We start from the raw sequence: 15,724 nt of genomic DNA, 5'->3' as shown, positions 1-15,724 counted from the left end.
GTGGGGGTGAGGGTGGGGGTGGGTGTGTCGCGTATGTGTGTGTGCCCGTAACCTTTCCTCCTCCCCCCTCCCCTGTGTCGTAGGGGCAGTACTCACCGTTGTCGTCTGCGGCGAGGTTCGTGATCCTGGAAGAAGAGCAGGAAGGCAATGGCTGGGAGGATGTGGAATTCCGGTTCCATGCTGTCCCGATTCCGCGTGGAGTGTGTCGAGGTAAGCGTTTTCCCGTTCGTAGTCTGTTTCCGCCGTGTTTTTATTGGCGGGGCTCCCGCCCCGGAAAAGGTGGCGGATTGGTGAGTCGTGATAGGGTGGGCGGTACATTGTCTGCCGCCTGCCTGTTGGCGGTGACCGCCGCACTGTTTGTTTGTGCCGCCGTGGCGGTCGGAGTGTTAATGCGGCGGCCTGTGTTGGCGGTTCCCACCAGGGTCAGAATTCCATTTTTTGGACCGCCAGCCTGTTGGCGGGTTGGCCGCCTCTTTAACACTGACCGCCAGGGTCAGAATGACCCCCTAAGAGTCCATCCAAGTCTGCTTCCTGACTGATCTTGAGGAGTAATGTGATCATTCTGTTGTTTTGATGTTGTCATGAGATTGACTGCCCGCGGGAAGTGTCTTGAAGCACCAGAAAATAGTGCTTATTAGCTTTGGTACATTATAATCTATTCAAGAGAAGGAAGATTTGCCAGCACAATTCAAGGGCTCTCTGTCACTAATTAGAAGCTCCAAAAAGCCCTGACAACATGATTTTATGAGCTATGACAGAACGACTAAAGTATTAACAAAACAACATCAACAACATTAGCAGTAGGACAAGCACTGTGCTGGGCTGTTCCATGTGACTAGATTGTTCAATTACAACACAGACTGAAAGTTTCTAAAGATCTTGAAATGTCACCCAGAACAACTCATTGAACCTAGCAGAGACCTATGCTTCCTAATTGGTTAGTTATCTTTTGCAAACAATCCAGGTCAGAACAACCTCTGAATCCACAAACAAAATAAACAACAAAGACTACTGCATTTATACGAAAACCATGCTTTTAGTTTATGCCAGCATAATGTCTCGATCACGAGCAACAAAAGTGCAGGTCTGGGATTACGGAACTCCTATTGAATATCTCCTGCGTGCTGATACTCCTTAAGAACATTTTGGTTCGTTGAACCAAGAGTAACATATCTTGCTTTACTCTATGAAAATGTGATGTTCCACCTGGTGATTTTTTCTCCTTTCATGACTCCTTCATGGAAGCACCTGCTGCACAGATCTAAAAAATAGATTCTGCATGAATTAACTGACCTCCATGTTTTCATTTAAGTCCAAAGATATATTTTCGTACTGGCCCAACCTCCTTGTACAATGACCTGTTCCAGTTATGGCCTTGCTCTTGATCCTTCTAAAATAATTATAAAACTACTTAGAAACCCTTCAGAACATTTTTAACACTGTAAGTTTTAGCTGATTTCAATATTTGCTATTCCTATTCAATTGTTCACTACAGTTTCTCATATATTTTCACCTTGAGCTTTTAGTTGTATTTAGATAATACATTTTTACCACATCATAAATAATTTTGTTTTGACCTTACAATCATTATCTCATAGTTTGTCATTGTACAGTTCTTTCTCACATCTATTGCATTGCTTGCAGAGTTAGATATTGAACTCAATCAATGTTCAAAACGTAGGGCCAGGAAATCCTTCAGGGAGCCTCTGGCTAACATCTGCCTGTCGAAATTTTGATATGTTAAAGCATACTATCTTTTCTCACTCTTCTCGCATGCCAGTCACATTTTCACAAGACAATATTGAGTGAAAAGGACAGTGTCAGTGCAGTTAAATCGACCTTTACCCTCACTACTCATCTCTAATCTACAGTTATTACCCAAACTGAAAATCATTACTGCTATTAAACATATTCAACCAAAAATAAAACAGCAAAGATTGGTTCTTCTCCACTGGATAACTAGTCAGCATTTTAATATTTCAGCACACACCTCATCTGTTTTTGCACTTCTTTCAACACCATTCCCTATTTCTAATTTTTAATGATTTGATACCTTTGTGGGTCACTTAGACAATGGTGGTGGCCCATCCCTCCGACAAGTCAGCAGAAGCCATGGACTCCGTAATCTCCTGGTGGAGGACCATATTTAGAAATCCCAGCTAGGCAGGTAGGTAGATATATGCCTTCGTGGTGCCCCACCTGCAAGGCTCAATTTCAGCACTGAAGCAGTGCAGGAGCAAATTAGTTTGTTTTCGAGAAACAAACGTCAAAAGCAACAGTTTATTTCTTGAAACAAAAAAAATGGACTTGACTTGCAAGGAGGTTTCTCCCTTCAAGTGGGAACCAGTGTACATTTTCCTTATAAAGAGACTTTTCATCCTTGGCGGGGTCTCCCTTAACTTTTTGCCTCTGTTTCCCAGGTTGTTGATGTGTGCTGGACTCTGATTTTGCTGTTTTTGTTACTCTGGGCACTTTACCACTGCTAACCAGTGCTAAAGTGCAAGTGCTCCAATACAAAATATGTATGTAATTGGCTTATCCATGATTGGCATATTTGTTTTATTAGTAAGTTCCCAGTACAGTGCACTAAAGGTGCCCAGGCCTTGTAAATCAAATGCTACTAGTGGGCCTGCAGCACTGGTTGTGCCACCCACATAGGTAGCCCTGTAATCATGTCTCAGTCCTGCCACTGCAGTGTCTGTGTGTGTAGTTTTAACTGCAAATTCGACTTGGCAAGTGTACTACTTACCAGGCCTAAACCTTCCCTTTTCTTTCATGTAAAACACCCCTAAGATAGACCCTAGGTAGCCCCAAGGGCGGGATGCAGTGTATGGTTAAGGTAGGACATATAGTAATGTGTTTTATATGTCATGACAGTGAAATATTGCTAAATTTGTTTTTCACTGTTGCAAGGCCTGTCCCTCTCATAGGTTAACATGGGGGCTACCTTTAACTATGATTAAAGTGTAGATTCCCTTTGGGAGCAGATGGACATGTGGAGTTTGGGGTCTCTGAGCTCACAATTAAAAAATACATCTTTTAGTAAAGTTGATTTTGAGATTGTGTGTTTGAAAATGCCACTTTTAGACAGTGAGCATTTTCCTGCTTATACCATTTCTGTGACTCTGCCTGTTTGTGGATTCCCTGTCTGGGTCAGTTTGACAGTTGGGCTGATTGCACCTCATACTAGACAGTGACACAAAGGGAGCTGGGGTGTAGTCTGCATTTCCTGATGAGCCATCTGTGCTAAGAGGGAGGGAAGGAGTAGTCACTTACACCTGAAAGGGCTGTGCCTGTCCTCACACAATGCAGTCTCCAACCCCCTGGTGAGTGTCTGGGGCCTGGCCTGGGAAAGGCAGGATTTCATATTCAAGAGAGACTTTGCTTTGAAGTCGGCCTACTTCTAAGCAAAAATTGGGTATAAGAAGGGCACCCAAAACCATAGACTTTAGAACACTTCTTGAAACCAAGAGGAACCTCTGCCTGGAGAAGATCTGAAGAGCTGAGGAAGAGGAGGTGCCCTGCCTGTGACTGTGATTGTGCTTTGTGGAGCTATCCTGCAGTTGCTGCTTCTGCCTGAGTAAGAGGGCAAAGACTGTACTTTGTGTGCCTTCCATCTTGTGAAGACCTCCAAGGGCTTGACTTAGGGCTTGCCTCCTGTTGTTTGAAGTCTCAGGGATAGCAAATACTTCTCTCTGCCAGCACCTGGAGTCTCTGGAGAGACTCCTACTCTGCCCTGTGGTGCCCATCCAGTTCCTGCGACCCTGAAAGGAGAAGCTGGCAGCCTAAGAGGAAGAAATCCACGTGCAGGGAAAAGATCGCCCCAACACCAATCTGCTGCTGGGAAATCTCTGCGCCGCCGGCTTCACGGCTGAAAATCAACGCTCGTCTGTAACGCGACTGAAGAATCGATGCAGAGAGCTGGAGATACGACTAGCAGCATCGCTGACGGAGGCTGGTGAGATCGCAAAATGTGCTGTGTGGTTTTCGGATCATCGTGCGGCTGGATTACCAACGCAAACACCGCTGGGCGTGTAAAAACAACGCAGGGCCTGCCGGGACCCGAGAGTGCTGAAAGGATCGACACATCGCTCTCCTTCAGAGAGAAGAAACAGCGCGCCTCGACCCAACGAAAGGAGAAATGATGCAAGGTCTTTCTTGTGAGTGAAACTGACGCATCGCAAGCCCTTTTTGACGCACACTCATCCGTGCATGGTTATTTTTGACACACCCAAGGTACATTTTCACTCTATCAGTGTTAGTGTGTGTTTTAAACTACATAAAGACTCTTTTTGCTTTTTAATTGATAACTTGACTTGTGTTTTGTGGATTTTTGTCGTTTTGGTTTTGTTTTGTTTAGATAAATATTTTCTAGTTTTCTAAACATGTGTTCTGTCATTTTGTAGTGTTCTCATTAAGTTAGTGTGTGTTGGTACAAATACTTTACACCTAGCACTCTGAAGTTAAGCCTACTGCTCATGCCAAGCTACCAAGGGGGTAAGCAGGGGTTAGCTGAGGGTGATTCTCTTTTACCCTGACTAGAGTGAGGGTCATTGCTTGGACAGGGGGTAACCTGACTGCCAACCAAAGACCCCATTTCTAAAAGTCGCCAATCTTCTCACGGCGATTCTAGAAGGAAAAACAAGACACAGGTTCTGCACCATAAATAGGATAAGGCACCTGTCAATTTGAGCTGATCGCCTTCTGGCAAACAGGTCAAAGGTTTTAAGCAGCAGAGCCAGCAGATGCTCTTCTAGTGTAAACAAAGCGCCCCCACTGATTCTAAACAGAGCTGAAGAACCATGAGTTTGGTGGGGTGGCATCATCGCTAATTTAATGAAGTTCCCCCTCTACCAAATGCTAACTGAGGCTCTCTATCTTTATTATCCAGTAACTCTTCTCCACGGCGTCTGTATGTTGTTACATTTGATTGTAAATAATTGTTTGATCACAATATTTTTTTAAATCTTGTCTTGTTCCATTGCATTGAACTTTTATGTCTTCACTAGCACAGACATTACCTGCGTGAGATGATTATGCCACGAGGATAACATTATTAATTCAGTATATAAGACTTCATGGAGTATGACATCAGTATTTTCCTTGCAATTCTATATAGGCACTGCAGGCAACATACATGAACTTTTCCCACGTGGATTTGATAAAAACTTTGTCTCGTATTGCACTTACCACTACTTTGGTGTATATATTCCTAGCAAATTCTTCGTTCTTGTATTTTGTCTCAGTAGGGAATGTATAATCTTTCAACCAACTCAAAAGAGGTTTATCTACAGCAGATCCTGTGAAGGAGTACTGTGCTGCATGAATGTGGGTGTCCACCAGCCCCGGGATGAGGAATTCGCTGAAATAAAGAAATAACGGTAATCAATGAGGCAAAGTCTCAACAACATGCAGTAATAATGCACCCTATAACAATGATAGAACAGAGAGTATAAACTCAAAATAACATAGAAGGTGAATATTGCAATCTTTGTACACACGTGAACATAGTTTCTTGGGATGGAAAGAAGATGTTCAGTCACACTCTTATTTCCCAGGGTTCTGCACATCTGAAATTGATGTTGTTTCTGCTACTGTAAACATTTATGATTACTACTTTACTTTCTTAACGTTTTAAACATTTAAATATGTATAGATGCCTCTGCTCTACAGTATATAAGTACATTGTATAAATAATGTTCATCAAGTTGACATTTGTGCTACAAAACCTTCAAATGATTAGTAAATAATAAACATCTAGATCGTTACATAGCAGTTTTTCATGATTTTACTTCAACTGCACTGGTCCCTATCATTATATATATGTGTGTGTGTGTGTGTGTATACACACATATATATATATATATATATATATATATATATATATTTTTTTTTTTTAAACTACTGCCAGTAGGAAGTTATAGTTAGGACCTAGCTTCCATAGGAAAAGCATTTTCTGACTTGGCTATCTCTTTGGAATGGTTTGAGAAATCTTCATGAAATTTTCCAAAAAAAGTGAGAATTTGGGTCTTGTTGTGCATGGAAAGTTTTCGGGTGGTCCGTCAAGCAGGGGCTGAGAACAAGGGGTTGTACAAAAAGTATGCTTCACATGCTAAACCCCATAGACATTTTAGACGCAAGTACTTCCCAGGCCACTGGACGGAATTACACCAAATTTGGCAGAAAGGTAGCTCTTAGTCCAGAAAGCACACTTGTTATTTGGTGTAAATCTGTTTAGTAGTTTTAAAGATTTTAAAAAAAATCCAAATGTGTATATCTAGGTGCACAAATAATTCACAAATTCTCCCGATCTCATGAAGGGATCTGATTGGCTGCCAACACTTCAACCAGATAGTGCCCCCCTCCATTAATTAAATAAAGCCCGAGGGAGATGTGGTCCCTGGGGCTCATAGAGCCAAATGGAGGGGGGGGTTCAGTTTTCCCCCTCCCTTTTTTTAATAAATCCCTTGGGCAGTGGTAGCTCCTGGGGCAAAAAAGAGCCCTAGCAGGGGGACCCCATGTGCCTCTCTCCTTTTATTTTGTATGTTAGATATGGGGTCTTTGGTTGGCAGGCAGGTTACCCACTGTCCAAGCAAGGACCCTCACTCTAGTCAGGGCAAAGGAGGAACAGACTCGGTTAACCCCCGCTCACCCCCTTGCTAGCTTAGCACAAGCAGAAAGGCTAAACCCAGAGGCAATGTGTAAAGTATTTGTACCAACACACACACAGTAATACAGTGAAAACCCTACAAAATGACTCAACACCATGTTAGAAAAATAGCCAATATTTATCTAAACAGAACAAGACCAAAACGACAAACATCCAACATACTCAAGCACAGTTATGATTTTTTAAATGATTGAACTTCAATATAGCAGTTAGAAGCACAAATGCTTCAAATTGGTGATATCACGGCATCGTGATAGAGCCATTCCCAACAATACGACGGTAATTCCGCCGGTCATGGAGTCACATGGACCCCTAAGTACAGTGCCTTGCGAAAATGAGAAAACAAGCCGGTGCACGGAGTCGGGGATCCGAGGTGGGGTCGGTTCCGGTGCTTCAGAGCGAACTAGCAGAGGCATCACGAAGAAGCGTCGGGTCCTTGCTGCAGAGTGGTGGAGGTAAGGAAACGTCAGTGCGAAGCGCTGGATTCACGCACTTCCGGCAGGGTAAATATCCAGCAGTCACGGCATGGTATGGCCAAGTTGGGTGTCATGGATGTCAGTGACACGGCACTTCCGGACTCATGGAGTCACAGACTTCGGCAGGGCTGCTGCGGCGTCGGGCCTGCGGGGTCGTCACACTCCAGTGAGGACCACAGCTTCAGGTGCAGGTGGCGTCCCTTAATCTGGCAGCTGAGTCAATCCGGGGTCATTTGAAGCTGGTATACTTGGTTTTCGTTTGTTTTCCACCAGCTTCTCCTTTCAAGGACCCAGGGACTGGATTGGGTACCATTTGCAAGGTAGGAGTCTCAGCAGAGAGTCCAGGTGATGGCAGAGGAAGTCTTTGATGGCCCTGAGACTTCATAACAGGGGGCAAGCTCATTCCAAGCCCTTGGAGATTCTTCTCAAGCAGGAACATACCACAAAGTCCAGTCTTTGTTCCCTTTCAAAGGCAGAAGCGCCAACTGCAGGATAGCCCAACAAAGCACAGTCACAGGCAGGGGCAGCGCTTCTCCTCAGCTCTTCAGCTCTTCTCCTTGGCAAAGGTTCCTCTTGGTTCCAGAAGCAAATCTTGAAGAAATCTAAAGTCTGGGGTTTGGGGTCCAATACTTATACCTCTTTCAGCCTTAGAAGTTTCCCAATTTCAAAGAAAAGTCTCTGTTGTTTACAGGATCCTGCCTTGCCCAGGCCAGGCCCCAGACACACATCAGGGGTTTGGGGACTGCATTGTGTGAGGGCAGGCACAGCCCTTTCAGGTGTAAGTGACCATTCCTCCCTCCACTCTAGCCCAGATGGCTCATTGGGATATGCAGGCTACACCCCAACTCCCTTTGTGTCACTGTCTAGAGGAGATTCACAAACAGCCCAACTGTCAGTCTGACCCAGACAGGGAATCCACAAACATGCAGAGTCACAGAATGGTTTAAGCAAGAAAAGGTCTACTTTGTAAAAGTGGCATTTATAAACTAACAATCTAAAAAACACCTTCACTTAAAGATGTATTTTTAAATTGTGAGTTCAGAGACTCCAAACTCCCACCTCTATCTGCTTGCAAAGGGAAACTGTACTTAAAAGATATTTAAAGGCAGCCCACATGTTAACCTATGAGTGAGATAGGCCTTGCAACAGTGAAAACCGAATTTGGCAGTATTTCACTGTTAGGACATGTAAAACATATCTGTACATGTCCCATCTCTAACATACACTGCATCTTGCTCATGGGGCTACCTAGGGTCTACCTTAGGGGTGGGTGCTTTACATGTATAAAAAGGGAAGGTTTGGGTCTGGCAAGTGGGTACAATTGCCAGTCGAATTGGCATGTTAAAACTGCACACACAGACACTGGTATGTCTGAGCCCACTAGTAGCATTTGATTTACGACCCTTGGACCCTCTAGTGCACTTTACTAGGGACTTACTAGTAAATCAAATATGCCAATCATGGAAAAGCCAATTACACATACAATTTATACAGGGAGCACTTGCATTGTAGCACTGGTCAGCAGTGGTAAAGTGCCCAGAATACCAAAAACAGTAAAAGCAGAGTCCAGCACTCAGTCAAAACATGGGAAGCAGAGGCAAAAAAGACAGGGGATACCACGTCAAGGATGTCAGGTCTAATATTATTATATATTTGTGTAAGCCCCCAGTTTACATGAGGGCTGTAATATCTGTGGTAATTAGCAGTGCATGGCAAGGGCGTAAATTATAGTTGCCTTATGGCACAAGTTATAGTTACTTGAAGTAACTTTAACTATAACTGCTGAATTTCTACGGTTTTGTAAGTGTAAATTCAGAACCTAACTATAACGTCCCTGCAACCTTTTTTTTTCATTGAGTATATATAGGGAACCCTCAGTTACGTTTTCATAATTCTCACTTAAAGGAGTATTATTATTAAGGAAAACTTCCTGGTGGTGACATGGAGTCATGCAATCTTTGAGTGTATTCCTAAAAAAATTCTGTTTTTATCTTCCTTTACCTCTTGGCTTCCTCCATCCACTGTATTAGTCTGTTATCCTTTCTTGTCTCTATTTAGGTCTCTAACTAGGTTTATCCTTTCTCTCCACTATTGTAGTCTCTATCTAGGAATGCTACCTCTCTCTTGATTCCCATTTACAGTCACACTAATAGGGTCTTACTATTTAGAGTACATATTTACTCCTGATTAGTGCCAGTACTCCCTCTGAACCCCTCGCAGTCTAAAACATTGTGGGTTCACCAAGACAACAAGGTAACAGCCCTCCCAAAGGCAAACTTAAACAGTAAAAGAGAAAAGGAAGAGAGAGAGAAATAAAAAATTGCAAATAGCAGGCAAACATGCATTCCAGTTATCACTTTTGTGTTTTTTTTCCTTCGTGTAGTCCACCAACCCTTTGTTTGACAAGGTGATGTAGATAAGTTATTATCAGTATGTACAGTACCCTCTGAGAGGCCACACTGCTGGACTTGATGAATCAAAATGTCCATGCAGCAATGTGAGCTCAGTTTGGCCTGGCTCCTAAATGTCTTAAGAGAGAGAAATCCGACCTTTCACAGTATTGAGGTGTTGCCGGCTGGTCGGGGCATTGGAAGCCTTTGCCACGTGGTCAGGTGAGGGGCATTCGCTTCGAGTGGCCTGCGGGTGGAGCTGGGGGGCATGGTTTCATGAGATGAGAGCCCAGGGATCAGGGAGGCACAAGGAAGACATTGAGCCTGGGCCGTGCAGGGGTGAACAAACAGGGCCTCCGCAAGAGCTGGCTGCCTAAGGCTCGGCTGAGCAACGGAGGTAAGTCAGGCACATGTATGAACAGCGGCACGCAGGCCAGGCTGCACATAGAATCTCTACATGGCGGTGACAGTGAGTTCCCGCTTGTCGCCAGTTGTTCTGTTGTTGAAGTGTCAAGGCCTTGTCAGCTGGCATGCGTGCGTGTAGCGGCGTGATAATAATGGACACTGACAAGGTGGTGTCGTAGCCAGGAAAAACTGCCCTTTTCCGTCGGGAAGAGCATCTTTTTATTGCATACACTTTTTACACCAAGGCAGAAAACAAATGGGGGTTTTGGGGTGGGGGTAAAATCCAACAGACCCCTCGGAGTCTAAAACATTGTAGGTCCACCCAAACAACGACGTAATTCCATGCAGCCTGCCCTATCTATTTCATTCATCGGTGTTTGTAGCACATATGAGGTATTTAGCCGCTGTGGTGCTTTACTGTCTGCTTTGACCCCCCCATGCTGCTGGAACAGTGGCGGAAACATCCAAAAATGTGCATATTTTGCCGGGGCACTTAAACAGTACAACTCGAAATCAGATGCTCCTAAATTGCCCTGTTTGTAGGGGAGGGTAAGAATCTCTCATTTAAGTAGAGGCTGCTTCCCTGGCCACGCAAGGTCTGACATGTTTGAGTGTAAACTCCACAGAAAGCTGCATTGAAGGAATGGGTATATTGTTAAACAACAGGCATTGTTAAACATGCGTATTCCAAGCAATGATCTCATCTCACCTGGACTATTGTAATGTCTTGTATACAGGTCGCACTTCCAAAAACATAGGTCAAACTCCAAGGATGAGCTTAGAAGTTCATAAATGGAAGAAGGAAATACGATTCAGCTTCAGCCGCCTTGAAAGAACTGCATTGGCTGCCAATAAAGCAGAGTCCTTTTCAAAAGCTTCCCTGACTCATTGAGCTATCAAACAGGTTCTTTGAGTATTTCCGAGAAGATTCAGCCCTGTATTTCTAGGATGGCGCTTAGATCAAAAGAAGTCCTACTCTACTCCTGGTCTCTCTTATTTCAAACTAAAAAGGGAGGGTGGCAGAGCTTTCTCAGTTTTGGTGCCTAAGCTAATGAACAAGCTTCAGGTCACCTCTAGGGTTGAACAGTGTGGGCTGGTGACATTTGTAAGCGGTGGGGCATAAAAGTCTGGGTATGACTTTTATGTAGCGAGTGAAGCGAGTAAGTTTAATGGGTAAACGTGGGGTCCATGGTGGGTCCTCCTCCCAAGAAAAACAATAAAAAAGATTGACAAATGGTGCATTTGAAAAAAAATACATTAAGCTGTGACAATGTATAGTCTTAAAATATTAAACACAATAAAAAGTGCCGTATATCTTACTGCATTAATATGCTCACCCTTTACTTTAATGTGCAAATTGTACACTGCGACAACTTCAGGCCCTTTAAAGTGTGTGCTTACCCAGTGTCTTGCACTGCATGCTGCACCAACTTTGGAAGAAAATTCTCTAACAGGCATCAGGAAGCACCCACAGCCACCGGCTCCTAACAGTCATACAGAAATATGTGCAGACAGATGTATAAGTGGGATGAAAAAAGTGGGGGCTCTCTAAAAGGGAACACGCAAAATACATTTCTGTGATTCCCATATTGTGCCTCCTGGCCTGTATTTTGGTTTCTCTCTGAGATGATATTGCATCCAGAAATATATAAAACACAGCAACTGACATACACCTAAAGCCTTTCAGTACTGTGAGCTTTGTCAGTGGTTGTTAGCTTTTTAAGATAAATGAGTAACAAAAATGATTAGTAATAAATAATTAACTTCGGAAAGGTTTCAATTGTGACATTGTGAGACTGTTGATTAAATATTATTGAGGCCTCTGGAAAGAGTAGGGCCTTCATTTATATGTGCTGGATGTAGCCCCTCCTCTTGCTCCTGTTCAGCACCCTCTTTTCACTCTCCCCTGAATGCACTTCCTCCTATCTCCCCCATTTTACCACTCCAACCATACACTGCACTTTTTCACATTTAAGCACGTTATTTCCTTTTGTTTTTACCCTCTACATTTGTTTACCTCTGTGCACGTCCTTCACACACATTTACACTGAATTTCAATTGTAACTGGAATACATGACCATTGTTCTGTGTGCATTGGAGAGACGCCAACCCACTGAAAGGCACTTTGCTTCGCCTTCATCCTCAGCACCAACACTCTCAATCAAAGCCCCACAGAAACACCTGCACTATGCAAGAGTAATAAAATGCATGAAAAGAAATACAGAAACAGAGCATGATGAAACAGCTAACTCTCTTGGCAAATGCAACATTAAGTAAAACGTGAAATAAAAGAGGAACAAAATCACTTTTTAACATTCATTGTTCGCATATGAACTCATGTTTTTGGCATTAATGCTAAGGTCATGGCGATAGGGCCAGTTTTAATGCCATACAGCAGATAACTGCCTTTACTGTAAGCACATTTTTATCCCTTTGTGCTTGACTCCGATACGTGTATCAATTTTACAAGGGAACAAAAACCCTGCTATCTTTTGTAACAATTTTGGTGGGGAACAAGTACGGCAGCCCCACTTCTTAAGGAGCCAGCAATCTGCAGCTAGGGCCTGGGGTGTCACAGTGGGGGAGGCTAGTGTGACAAAGGGTCTCAGTATAATAGAAATAACACAAAATTAGCATTATAACACTTACCATTCCCGAAGCCAAGGCACCAAATTACATGTGCTTGCATCCACTCCTACTGCATGACAAATGGAGAAAGGGTGGGATCCATGCCTATGAATTACGGATGGCTGCCCTCACGCAAGGATGAAGCCTCCAACACCTGAAACCATGTCGCTAAAAGCGTCACTGGCCTATAGTGGATACTGCCCCAGACCACAATGGGAATGAAGGGCTTTAGAGCAGTAAGCCCTGTGTCAGGCGTCACAGTACAGTTGATTTACTGCCTGGTTTCCATCTTCTGCTTCAGAGCGAGATGGGGCAGGCAGCCTGGGACAGACAGCTCAGACTTAAATGCATCAATTTGTTTAGAGTTACAATCATATCTGTGAACAAATCGATTTATTTCATATTTTTTACTACTAATGGGTAGGAATTTCAGAGGGGCGCAGCCCCTCAGCCCTAAAGGAGAAACCACCCCTGGTGTTGAGACCAATTATTATATGTTCTGGAAATTGCTGAAAACTTATCTTTCAACAGACAAGGGGCCAGATGTACAAAAATGGCAATTTTGCATTTCTTAAATAGCGACTTCATAGAAATCACTATTTAAGAAATGCAAAATGCTATGTATCGAGACACCAATTTCCTAATAGCGATTCCTACATAGTAGGAATCGCTATTAGGAAATCGGTATTAAGAAATTCCATTGCATTTTAGTCAATGGACCAGTTTTGCATTTCCTAAATAACGATTTCTTATTAAAAAATTGCTATTTAGGAAATGCAAAATCAGGGATGGCAAAGGGCAAAAGGCCCCCCTTGGTGCACCCCAAAAATAGGGGTGCACTTATAGAACACACATATGTCCAGGGGGCATGCGTGTGCTCTATTACAATTAAAGAAGCACCTTGGGGTGCTTTTTTTAAATTGCACCTGGTTATCACTGACTGCAAGTTGGTGGTAATTGTATCTCCTAAATGCCCAGGTCACATTTAGGAAATGCTTTGTGCATCAGGATAGGAATCGCAAATAGGAAATCCCTATTTGTTATTTCCTATTCTATGAATTGCAAATTGTGATTTCTACAGGGTAGAAATCTCAATTTGCGATTTCTTAATGGCCTTTGTACATAAGAAAAGGCAGTTTTGCAATACCTATTCAGACCATTAAGAAATGCAAAAGGGCTTTGTAGATCTGGGCCATAATTCTCTTTTCAGTAGGTTTCAGCACCAGGACGTCATTGTTAGGGTGCTACACCCTTAATACTTACTATCATCTTAATCATCATCACAGCATCCTTTTGTTCAAGATTATAAGGTTTACTGGCCCAATTTACAAAGAATTTGTGACATGGAGTACTCCTGGCTTAGACAGGTGTTAGCCAGGACTCCCATAAAAGCCATGCATGAATCAGGCTCTGCATGTTGATCTTCATAAACTAACCATATATTGCAATCAATCAAACCATCCTTGCTTAATTCAAACCAACAACTTAAGTAAGTTAGCCCCTTCAGCGCATTTGAAGAACTGTTCACGTCAATCACAATACCTTTGTAGAGGGGTTAACTTAGATGGTTTGCCAACCATACTAAAGAAAAAAATCCTTATGGTGCTCTCAAAAGAAGGATTTTCTTTTTTTCACACTTAGTTTTTAAAAAGAAAATAAATTGAAAACAACGAAGAAAAAAATATAGAGAAAAGGAAAATATAACAAACACCAACTTAGTGTTACATTAAGAAAATAAAGCCTAGGCAGTTTTTTTGCATTGACCGTAGGGGAGAGTAGATTCTCTGTGATGGCCTCCCAAAGAGGGGATAAGGAGGGTGCAAATAAGTCATTCGACATATTGCTAAGCCAGGGCACTTTTCAGTGTTTCATGAAGGGCATGGGGATCCAACAAATCAGTGTGCCGTAAGCTGAATAGTTTCAGTTCATGTCAGGCTCATTGTCTAAATCTGAGGCACTTTCCTCTGAGGAGCAAGACATGCTATAATAGTAGCTCTTCTTTCCAGCTCAAAGACTTGTTGCATTATTCACCATTCCCCCACCTGCATTATTATCTCAGTAACGGTCTCCACACACTTTTAAATTTGGACATTCTGTTGGATAGTAGTGCAGTTAGTCTTTCCATTGCATAGATTTGCCAAATCTTTGTTCTCCACTTTCCCAGCTGCAGAGGAGTCAGCTGTTTCCAACAATGATCCAGCATAAAGTGAGTAATATAAGTGGGAGACGCTCTTGAGTAGAAGCTTAATCTAACACTACTTCTAGTGCAGTTAATATGTGGCCTCCTTTGACATATCTCTCACCCATTCCTGCCCAGAGGAGACCTTGTAAGGGTATGGGGAAGTTGGTTAATCACATATTTATAAACAGTAAACAAGTCACCATTATTGTTGAGCATGCGGCTCCTACGTGGAGCTCAAACCATGTTGTAGAAAAAAAGGGCATTGATTATCAGGAGGAAAGTTATGGTTGTGAGTCAGTAGGGTCCAAGGGCCTATGAAAAGCTGTAACATGCGCAGTGTGAGTCAGGCCCTCCCATTTTCCACCAGTATGTAAATGGTATATGGGAATGTTGACCTATATTGTTGGTGAGCGAGGGAAGCCAGAGTATATGTTGTAGTGGGATAGGGGAGAAAGTCTTCTACGATTATCCAGTGATTTCTCCGTTTAGGCTGCATCCCTTCTTTTGATGGGCAAATCCTTTATCCGCCTTTATGTAATGAGAAACTTCAGGGAGACCTTGATCATCCTTTGCTTGGGGTTTATACAGAGTGAAGCTTGCTATGCTAGTGGTTCAGTCCTCCCAAGGGAGAGATGGAATGAATCAATCTTCGGTACGGTCCCATGTGAATCCTTTATGTGAAGTAACTGCACTACATATAGTATGCGAGGGAGATGTTTCATTTTTATGCTGTTAATCCTGCTGATCCAGGAAAGGCTGATCCGCCTGGACTCCTGAGGACCAGTTGGAGGAAAGCCTTGGATCCTATGACCCCACAAACATGGATGGCAAGCCAGGACTTTCCCCCAACATGGCCTCAGGGAGTTTAATGGGGCCAGCCTCACTGGCCCTTGGGGAGACCCACTGGCCCTGGGGTCAACTGGGCAGAGTCCTATATGGGCATCAGGGTTTTTTTTCTTCCAGTTGTCCATGG

At 43.2% G+C, this 15,724-nt stretch overlaps 1 protein-coding gene across 1 annotated transcript in view; it reads right to left on the bottom strand.

The window, feature by feature from the left end:
• Window positions 1–15,724, bottom strand: part of GDA (guanine deaminase) — a 599,621-nt gene that overhangs the window by 315,933 nt on the left and 267,964 nt on the right. Inside the window, exon 4 of the mRNA XM_069228937.1 lies at window positions 5,191–5,362. Within this exon, the coding sequence (XP_069085038.1) occupies window positions 5,191–5,362 (172 nt within the window). The remainder of the gene's footprint in view (window positions 1–5,190; window positions 5,363–15,724) is intronic.

The sequence above is a fragment of the Pleurodeles waltl genome, chromosome 1_1 (assembly GCF_031143425.1).
Source record: "Pleurodeles waltl isolate 20211129_DDA chromosome 1_1, aPleWal1.hap1.20221129, whole genome shotgun sequence".
In the NCBI taxonomy this organism is placed as follows: domain Eukaryota; kingdom Metazoa; phylum Chordata; class Amphibia; order Caudata; family Salamandridae; genus Pleurodeles; species Pleurodeles waltl.
The sequence above is the reverse complement of the archived record's forward strand: the minus strand, read 5'-3'. Positions and strand labels throughout refer to the sequence as shown.